General features: G+C 39.9%; 1 protein-coding gene and 1 long non-coding RNA gene across 3 annotated transcripts; one reads left to right on the forward strand and one right to left on the reverse strand.

Annotated features, from left to right (window-relative positions):
• Positions 1-3,847: 3,847 nt before the first annotated feature.
• LOC148035108 (uncharacterized) lies at positions 3,848-7,327 on the forward strand. Of its 2 annotated transcripts, XM_087680620.1 has the most exons (3): positions 3,848-4,030; positions 4,173-4,212; positions 4,905-7,327. In XM_087680620.1, the coding sequence occupies exon 3, from the start codon at positions 4,925-4,927 to the stop codon at positions 7,049-7,051; it is 2,127 nt and encodes a 708-aa protein (XP_087536746.1). In that variant the 5' UTR covers positions 3,848-4,030; positions 4,173-4,212; positions 4,905-4,924; the 3' UTR covers positions 7,052-7,327. The 2 variants fall into 2 exon arrangements, with proteins under 2 accessions (XP_087536746.1, XP_087536747.1); XM_087680621.1 differs by lacking the exon at positions 3,848-4,030 and having other exon boundaries at positions 4,052-4,212.
• Positions 7,318-7,928, reverse strand: LOC148035109 (uncharacterized). The gene is made up of 2 exons (XR_015691225.1): positions 7,719-7,928; positions 7,318-7,556 (listed from the first exon to the last, which is right to left on the reverse strand). It is a non-coding gene; the product is annotated as an uncharacterized LOC148035109 (long non-coding RNA).
• Between the last annotated feature and the right edge of the window lie 2,616 nt (positions 7,929-10,544).

Raw genomic sequence — 10,544 nt, forward strand, 5'->3', positions numbered from 1 at the left:
ATCTTTGACTACGTAGCCTTGTGCTACTTATGACTATCATCCCTAGTCATAACATCAATATAACAAGAAGGCTCACCACGATCTATGACCATGACCTGGTCTAAAGACAAAATATATCTCTCTAGCAGATTAGAAATCCTCATAGACCTACACAAAAGCGACTCAATAAAAGCCTCTAGATATCCCACTTGCATTATGTGGAACAAGCTGCACATTATGCTCACGTGCTTGCTACCCATCCTCATGAGACACTACTCTATGGATCTCAACCATTTTAATTGTTGAGGAAGATGTAGATGATCATTCTCGCATCTTCATTCATTCTCATGTTCTATCCATGGAGAAGACAAGAGCAAGGAAATCACAAAATCTATGGATAAAAGGATTGTGTGGACGGCATGAGGACGACATGGATGACCCAAAATGGAGTGAGGTCCCTCTAAATATGCCTCCCAACAAACATGATAAAATGGCAACACCTAAATCAACAGCTTGTAATTATTCTTCATCCAATGAGCTCACACCATTTGTAGATTATACATTGCATTTGGTCATACATGATGCAAATACCAAGGCTAGGTTCATGCAAACTGGTTTGCTTCAATATGTTGAACTTCTATGGGACCAATGGGCCAAAAATCTTCATACTATGCCTCAAACCGATACTATCAAGAATACAAAAAAGATGGGTAGATAATTAGGGTTCATCGTAACTCTTATGGCTAAAGCGCTCTATATTGATTTCAATAAGACTGTAAAGCATTGGATATGTATAGATGAAGCCATGCAAGCTGAGTTTGGGCTACTAGCAGAGTAGCAAGAATCAATACATGCTTCAACAATTAGATAGATGGTTTATGGAGCACTTTCTTTTGTTCATCAATATAGATACTATTACCAGGGATATTGGATAGATAATTTTTATGACAAGATTATGGCTGAGATATATGCCCCAAATGTAAGGCACATGAATCAATGGACCAAGGTTGGTCCTTTACTAGCAGCATTATATGCTTGGCTCATGGATATGTATCCAAATGTACAAAAGAATTTGTGGGAATCTCATGAAATTCCAATGTATGGCACTCATAGTAAAGGTAAGAAGCAAGCAAAAAATGTTTGTAAAGATGCAAATAAGTCTAATGATTCAAAATTATAGGTAATTACGGTGAATATGATGATCATTATGAGAATAAGCAGTTGGGGTCTTTTGAACCGAATTCGCATAATGCAAATATGTCTACGAATAATATGATGACTTTTTAGAATGCTCGATTTGGATCCAAAAGAGTATGATATTCAGGATGTTGTGGCACTAGGGATGCAAAAGATAATTAGATTTTCTAAATTGAAGATTGAGTATTCTATGTCTAAAGTGGACTACTCTATAAACACTTTGCTTATGCATAACAATGGGTTGTCATCATCTTCATCATGTGTGCCATCAGATTTGAATGAGGCTTTTGTTCATGGGCAAGTGGGCTACATAAATTCTTCATAGACTTGCAAATAATGTGTTGTCAAGCTGGATGTAGTGAAGATTTTGCAAAAGTAATTGCAAGAGGAAAGGAAAAAGAATGCAATGTTGGAATTGGAATTAAAATAAGTTCGAAAGATGCATGATAATGAAGTCATGGATCTTAAAAAAGAGACTTAGGAGTATAGTGATATGGTTGGAGAGTTCCTTCCAAATGGTTCAAACAATGGATAGTGGATATACAAGATAAGTTTCATGATGAAATCCAAGGAGTCATGCAAGACAATGCAAGGTTGAGGGTTGAGAGGGTTTTCTCAATGCTCAGATGCAACATTTGTTGCAAGTTGAGAAGTAACTTATGCAAGATATGTGGAAGGTTCGATCTTTATGCAAGAAGATTTGAATATTATGAGAACTTCTTTGACTAGGCATATGCATGAGCAATGGTAGTTGATTGGCAATAGGTTTACTCAAGCAATTGCAAGACTTTATGGTATATTATAGTAGGGTCTATGTCAAGAAAACTTGAAAGTTTGTATGAAAAGAATAGACTCCAAGAAAGCGTAAAAATTATGCAATTAGAGCATGATAAATTGGTTAAGATTTAACTTTATCTTTAGGGGATGTTATGCAACTACATAAGAGGGTTATGGATATCCTAAAGGGGCTCTATTGTTGCTCAACGTGGCTCATCTCAAGGTAAAATCCTTTGGTTGGGATATAACAGTACTCTCTAGATCCATTCATTTTAGATAAGGCATTTTATTTTATGTATTAAGGGCTGGGGTCTTGGCTATGGCCAACCAACCACCAAGTTATGTTACACGTTAAGCCTTGACATTACAATTATACCTTAGTCTTATATTTGAGTATATATAAATGCCCTTAAGTTTCATGTGATTAAGAAGTTTAGGGTTGTTACATGCATGATATGGAGTCACAATTGTACTTCTTGATGAGAAAATGTATTGGAAACAGTAATGAATTAAGATTATGATGGATATGCATTGAATCTTGTGTCTATCTCTCATTCTATGTTGTTATTCTTTCAATCTAATTTCTTTATGTAGTTCTATAATGGTGTTCTATTGTTCCTCTATTGTTCTTCATATAGATTCAAGGTTTTAGCCACAACAAAATTGTAGTCCTCTTTGTATTTTGTTCTTTGAATTAGGGATGTAACACACACCAAGTGTTTATCCTCGAGAATTGGAAGAAGAGATCATTGAAGCCTTGGAGCTACCAAGAATTATGACATCACTAGAGTTGACTACCATATCCATGGGAACTCGATAGAGAGCCTCAAGGCACACAAGAGAAAGGTGAAGTGTCCACAAGTGCTCAACGATGCTACAATTGGGTGATCAAAATCCTTTGAGCACTATCCCAAAAGTAATAAGAGGCATCCATACTCATACATCTATAGGCTCCTAAAGTATGAGATGAGGGTCCAAAAATGATACTAATTTTCTTAAGAGCGCAAAAGATTGAACATCACATTAGTCTTGGACTTTAATGTCACTGAAGCCAAGGTTCAAACAAATATCAACCATCCATACCATCAATATCTTATCAAGATGGCTACTAGTATTGCAAGGAAATAGTTGGAGCAGTAAGATATCACAACTTTCAAGGAAGCTTACTAGATCTATACCTCAACAAGAAGCCTTAAGAGGTACAGAGAATGAAATGTGAGTAATGTTACACTATCCTAAAGGCTGATGAGCAAGCATGGTTCATATTCTATTGCGAGGGGCAATGTAGTTCATTGTGGACACACATGCACACATGCGAGGACACACACACACACACACATGCACACATGCAAGGACACACATGTTTGTGTGTGTGTAGATGAAAACTATTTTTAATAGCAAAGCAAGACTTTTGAACTCCAACTTTTGGAGGGATTTCGGAATCTAATCATATGTATTTGTTGTTTTTATATCAAAAGTTTTTGTAATGTTTTTTTCATGAACACCTCTCTCTCTCTCTCTCTCTCTCTCTCTAAATATTTTTTGCATTGGAGATAAACTTTTAACTCAAAGTTTAGGATGAATTTTCAATCATATCACATGTTGTTACTATTTTAACAACTAAAATTTTTGTAACCTTCAAATGTTTAAGTCCTTTTAATTTCTGAATAGCATTCCTTTGAGAAATTTACCATTAAATTTACTTTTTTATTGGGTAATGGGAGACTGTTTTATTAAGGTGTGAAGACCTCCCATATAGTGAGGGACTGAGCCGTCCCTATGCAGCCAAAATGCACGTACTTAGGCAATTGAATTTACACACACACACCCTCTCTCTCTCTCTCTCTCTCTCTCTCTCACACACACACACACACACACACACATTAAGGAATATAGCGAGGATTTCTTCGTTTTGGTCGCCTACCGTCTCCTCTCTGTTGTTTTACTATTTTCCATGCCTGCAAATGCAGGCTCGTGTGTCTTGTTGCGCCTTCCTTTCGATTGATTCCCCATAAACTTACAGTAGAATCACGCTCGCCAAATTACAAAATTTTAGAAGCTCAAAATAAACTCCGAGGTATCATCCTTCTTTGCAGCAGCTACTGAAGATAAATCGCAGAATAGAATGCCTTAATTTCTTCATCCAACCAGCCATTATAGCACCACATTAATTACTGCTGTCTGTTTACTTGTGCCTCTGTATCTTGCAAAATTTGCAGAATCAGCTGCACTTTCTGGACTACTTCCGGTTTGCAACTGGTAATTCATCTGTTCCTTCCTTTGACATGCTGTTTCAAGCTATCTCACATAATGCAAACTCCATGGATATCACATCATTCAGTTTGAAGCTTTGGATTATCAATTGCATTTTATCCTTGTGATCAGTATATTCATCGTTTGATCACAGTGTTCCTAAATTTGAAGCTTTAGATTATCATCCTTGTAGTTTTGTAGTTTCTGTGAGACGCGCAATCAAGTTTTAGATAAATTCCCACTATAATTCACACATTTGACCTCATGAGCTTCTGTGATGGAGGACCCACATATCTAGTTAGGTGTGGTTGCAGGGCAGGGGACTGATCTGCACTGGATGGGGACTGCCGGCCCCATCCAGTGCCTCCCAAGCAGAAGCTCATGATGTTGAACACTACAGGGAGGAAAACCAGGAAAAAGAGACCCTTTTCCCATGGAGGAAAACGTCAAAAACTTCTAGCGGTTCCTGATTGCTCAATTGGTCTTACAGTATCGTACATGATAATAGAGGGATACCTGCAGATGATGTGTGGAAATGATAATTGGCTTCCTTGCTTGTACGCACTGACAGATTCTTATGTATAAGAATGGACGTGCCTATGTATGTACCTTTCTTTCGTTGTTTGCTTTTAGAGGGAGCGAGGAAGGGAGGGAGGAAAGGAGAGAAATTGAGTTTTGCCAATGTTGTGCTCTCCTAGGTAAGCTCCTGCAAGGAAATATGAAGTTTCCAGTGATGTTACTGCTGTTATTCTTTTTCATTGCATCCATTGCTTGTGAACAAAAAAGAACAATAGGTACTAGAGTAGAACATCAAGATTGCAGCCATGCGCTCTCCTCTGAGCGCACTTGGAGGAAGTTACTGCAAGGTAAGGAAGCAATAGATGTTATGATGAAAGAACCACAAGGGGATTTTCATCCCACAACAGCAAAGATTGATACTGGTTCACAAAGAGTGACTGCAGACCTGGCAAAGGAAAAAATAGAGGAACACGTTGATAAAGAAAAAAACAAGCCAATGTCTAAGAGTCTGAACACAGACAAGGAGAGAGGATCACAAAAGAAAGGGAAGAAGTCCTCACGTGCAAAAGCACAACTTGAAGGGGCAGCTGATATGCTGTCCGTTCGAAGTTCCAAGGACAAAGTGAATGAAATCAAGTTAGAGAAGCCATCCAGCTTCAAGGTTGAGCAGATAGCTGATGTAAAATTGGCAAAGAATGAGACAGAGACAAGGATGTACCATGATAGCTACTCTTTTGAGGGTGAGGGCAACAGTAATAAAGCTGAAGGAGCTCAAGACCGTTCTACATCTGGCTCGAATGAAATGCAGACTGATTTTATAAAGGATGAGGTATTTCACGAGAAGCAAGAGGAGGAGAAGGAGCTCTTATCATCAGAGAGTCAAGCTGTGTCAGAGAGTCAAGCTGTGAAGAATGAAACCGAATTAGGGTATAAAGTCATGAATGCTCTTATGGAAGAGGGGAATAAATCAGTGACAATGGAGGGCTGGGATAATCAGGAAGATAAGTCTGAAAGTGAGTCGGATGGCATTTCAGAGGGATCACAGGAGCAGCAAGCAGAAAGGAATGAGGATTTAAGTGGAGACAGTAAAGACAGAGAAGCGGTTGAGTGGAGAGAAGAAAATGGTATGAATTCAGAAGGGAAGGATTCAGATCCAAGTTTAATGAGAGGGGAGGGAGTAGTGAAGCAGTTTGTGGTAGGAACTACACTATCAGATACAGTGATGGAGGAAAACAGGAATTCCTCATATCTAACGTTAGATTTGGAAAATGACAGTGGAGAAGAGGCTGTTGATGCTAGTGAGACTTTGAATGAGGAGGAGAACACAGATCTAAAAGTTGACCAGACCCTGACAATAACTGAAGCAGATGATACAGTTCCTTGGAAGCCTCAGCCTGAAGATGAGAAAGCTCAGGAGGAGCCAGAAGACATGGAGGATGATAAAGAAGTGAAACACACTAACAACCAAACAAAAGAGCTCAATGTTGATGATAACAATACTAAAATGAAGGACCTCGCAGAGAATGATGATTCGGTCCAAGGGGCATATTCACCTAATGACGACAATGCTGACAGTGAAGATGATGATGCTTTTTATGGCTACAGTGTGTTCTTGCAGGACTTCACTGATTTATCTTCAAAGTTCCGGGAGACAGCAACCCATGTGGCAGGACATCTTGGGCCAGACATTGAAATGATCAGAAACACATCCAAGCATGTCTTCAACAAAGCCAGTGAGCAGATAACTGATAGGTTCTCTGCTTATGTGGGAGAGAACTATGCACCCTTGATTGCATCCTTCATCTGCTATGGCCTCCTGTGTCTCCCACTTGCTGTAGTTTTCATTTTGTGTAAGCACATCCATGTTTTTATTTCACTGCAGAAGGTTCTCTTCTTTGTTCACATCTATCTTGCTGCATACTTTGCCACTCTTATGCTTGCAACATCTGTCCTCGGCTCGGAGCCTATAACCTTTTTCTACAAGAGCTCCGTGTCTGGATTCATACACCTGCAGCTCCTTCAAGCACTATTCTATATAGTTTATCTCATCTTACACACTTTCAGTGTGTCCCATTCATATCTATGTCAACCATTGTCCCTCAAAATAGGATTGGGATTGCAGTGGCTTGTGGCTGTGATGGTGGGCTTACATTATTATGTAACAGTATTTCATCGAGCCATGGCAATGAAAGGGCCTCATATTAGCTGGAAGGTCTATGGTACCTACAGTCTAGCCTTTTCCCTTCTCTGCATATCTACAAGGATAAACAGGACCAAGAAGGAGTACAGTTATTCAGGCAATGGGAACACAAACAAAAAACATTAAACACTGCAACATCTAAGTTAGAGACATTCAGAGGACACCCTACTTTGCTTTAAGGAATGCCTTATATATCCATCCATACCAAGTGCATGCTTATAGCGAGACTAAACTCTACAAATTTGCTGGCCGTTAACACTCGCTTCTATTCAAGAGATGGTTTAACCACCTTGTGGAAGTGCTTCGTCCTGCTTTTCATTGATGATTTAAACTAAGCTCGACTACGTATGTATTCACTGTAACTGCAATAACCCCTGGATTTTGCACAGAAATGAAGGAGATGCAGATAAAATACTAAATTCAAACAAGTTGGAGAATTCGACAGGGCAGCCAAAGAAATGGAGAGATGTGTAGTTACTGGTATCTTTGGATCAAGAAAGGGGGAACGAACCACTAATGAATTGATTCACAACATGGGCAACTTACGAGATCACATTAAGAGTCGGCGCCTCGACCAATAGACAGGTGACTGGCGAGTCCTCCGCCCAATCGCTCCATATAGGTGGTCTCTCTGAAAACGAAGGGACTACATCATATCTGACTAGTTAATTGGAGATATCCAAGCATTTAGTAGCAGCAGCAGGAGGGACTGCATCATGACTGACTAGTTAATTGGAGATATCAAAGCATTTAACAGCAGCAGCAGCAGGAGGAGTGGTAGTAGTAGTAGTACGTAGTCCTGAATCGTGATGGTGGTGTAGGCGTGGGGGGGAGAAGCCCAACTGTCTCTCTCTCTTCTCGCAGCCTTCCGTCCGTCTCATTCTCTTTCCTTTCCTCGCTGTCATCGATCGATCCTCACAACTTCGGCCTGCCGTGACCTTGCGATTGCGACCAGACTGCGCCTCTGAGCGGGGTGCGAGCTCCGAGTGTGAGTGCACGCTGGAAGAGAAGGGGGGGGGGTTGTCTTTTACATAATCAGCTGCGTTGATAGTTAAAGTAGGGTAAAGGGGCCAATAGATTGTCATCTAACGATCCTCCATTATAATTTTTTTTCCCAAGTGTTTTTGAATGGTCAAACTATTTATATTATATAGAGCTCAAACTTCAAAGAAAAAATATTAGGATATTTTGATATTTTTATCAAGTAGTTTTAGTTACAAATGAAAGGTTCATACAAGATGGACAATGAGGGGCCAATAGAGTGACACTCGAGGATGCACTACTTTAGGGTTTTACAAAATCTAAAATATAAAAAAATTTACACAGCTCAATTGTTTGACTTAAGTTAAGCTCATTTATAATTTTAAAAAATTCATATTATATTGTTAAGTGGCTTAAAAAACCATATCTTTCTTATGAACTTGTCACTCAATTGGGGTGGGGTGTGTTTTTCTTTTGGAGGGTGCTACTTTATTGGCCCCTGTACCCTAGTTAGTTAATATTCTAAGCATGCATACACACTCGTGGGCTTTAAAAAAAAAAATCTAAAACTATACCTAGCTTGGGTTGCAAGGAGAAGGAGAGGAGAGGACAAGAGTGGAGAAATGGTGTATTAGAACACACCTACCAATTCAAGGCCTTTAAGGCCATCAGGCATCAATAGTATTGTTTCAGGTGGCCTAGTATTCCCATGCGGCACTCTCTCCATGGAAACTAGCCAATGAGCTTCTATGAAAGGTGAGCAAGAAGGAGGATGGAGATGTGGAAATGTTTGAGCATAGTGAATTGAGTGCGATTAACACAAAAGAAGATATTGAAAGTTTCACAAGAGGAAAAGTGAGGAAGAAGCAGTTATTTATGAAGGTGATAGCAAGTCAATTAAATTGTTGTAGCAGAAGCAAACCTTGGAGAAGCAATTAATCAACACTAAAGAAGATGATAGGCTTCCAATTGAAGCCTACCCACAAGTGGTTTCCTACCTATCAGCACACCACATCAGCAAGAACATGGAGGAAAATATCGAAGTAGCCTCGTGAAAGGGCACAATAGATGTAGATAAGGTCTGTGCAAACATCTTGTGCTTTAGCTCAAAGGTCATTGTTGTCTTCTTCACAAGTAGTCGTCCGAAACCCATGGTAACTACCACTTGGTTTAACACTAGTCTTAAGGATGTTGGAGGTGTGGATCGTATCTATTATAGAGGGTGTGGCTTCTTTAAGGTGGTGTTTGGTAAAAGGAAGACACTACGAAAGGTACTGGCACATGGAGTGTATTTTTGGGGTTGGATTTGGGATACACTATGATATGACAACTATTTAGAGCTAGTTGAGATCACATTAAAAAAAGAATGTCCGTTGTGGATTGAGATTCCTAATCTACAAGCTTACCTATGGAATCTACTCCCCAACATTGCCAAAAGGTTTGGAAAACAACTATAGGGATTGCATTAAAAAAAGAATGCCCCGTGTGGGTTGAGATTCATGATTTGTAAGCCTACCTATAGAATTGGCCCTTCAAGTTTATCAAAAGGATAGAAAAACAACTACACATCCCCCATTACCATTTACAAATAGGCTCTACATGCTATGGGACACAAGTAGAGGACATGCCCATTCACCTGAGGCGTTGAAGACTGAAGGAGGAAAGGGGAAAGCAGCCCAAGGAACCACATGCTGATGAGCAAAGAAAGCCGCAAGATCTACGAAAGTGATTCATAGAGTTCAAAAAAGGTGATAGGGTAGTGATCTTGCTGGGAGACAAAGGGCAAACCAGTGAACCAATAGAAGGACCCGCCAAGGTTAAGGAGGTCAATTTAGCCAAGGAAGGGGAGATACCCTGACCTGTCTTTATAGCCGATGACTTGACCGAGGAAGAGGAAACAAATCTCATTACTCTCTTGTGAGAGTATATAGACGTGTTGGCTTGGTCCTCAATGAGCTAAAAGGGGTAGATCCGAGTGTAGTGACTCACAACATACCCATGGCATCCGATGCAATGCCGATCAAGCAACAACCATATCCAATGAATCCCAAGCATGCTCACGCAGTAAAAGAAGAGATTAATAAGCTGTTAAGAGCTGGATTCATTTACAAGATTGAGCACACGGACTGGGTCTCACCTATAATGATAGTGCTGAAGAAGAACAGAAAGATCAGAGTGTGTGTCAACTACAAGAAGGTAAACGTTGCTATGAAGAGAGACAATTATCCATTGCCACTAAGCACATGCTTGAAAGAGTGGCTAGTAAAGAAGCCTACAGTTTTCTGGACGGCTTCTCAAGATACCATCAGGTGCAACTGCATCCTAATGATAAACACCAGTACCTTCTAGAGGCTCATGTGTGCCATCTTCAAAGACATGCTTAGGAAGGAGTTAGAGGTTTTCATAGATGATTTGTGTGTTCACTCTACATGGAAGGAACACTTATATAAGCTCCAAGCAGTCTTTGAACAATGCCGGTTATATCCCCTATCATGCTGAACCCCTTGAAGTGCCTATTCTCGGTAAAGCACAGATGCATCCTAGGGCACATAGTGTCGAAGAACATCATTGCCACGAATGTCTTGAAAGTCAAGGTTATTGTCGATCTTCCACCACCATCTGATTACAAGGGAGTTCA

The sequence above is a fragment of the Lygodium microphyllum genome, chromosome 6 (genome assembly GCF_053477565.2).
Source record: "Lygodium microphyllum isolate KBCC chromosome 6, Lygodium_microphyllum_v1.1.10, whole genome shotgun sequence".
Classification (NCBI taxonomy): domain Eukaryota; kingdom Viridiplantae; phylum Streptophyta; class Polypodiopsida; order Schizaeales; family Lygodiaceae; genus Lygodium; species Lygodium microphyllum.

What these genes read in the sequence shown, in the direction of transcription:
- LOC148035108 (XM_087680620.1), top strand. Translation starts at nt 4,925, where the DNA reads ATGAAGTTTCCAGTGATGTTACTGCTGTTATTCTTTTTCATTGCATCC.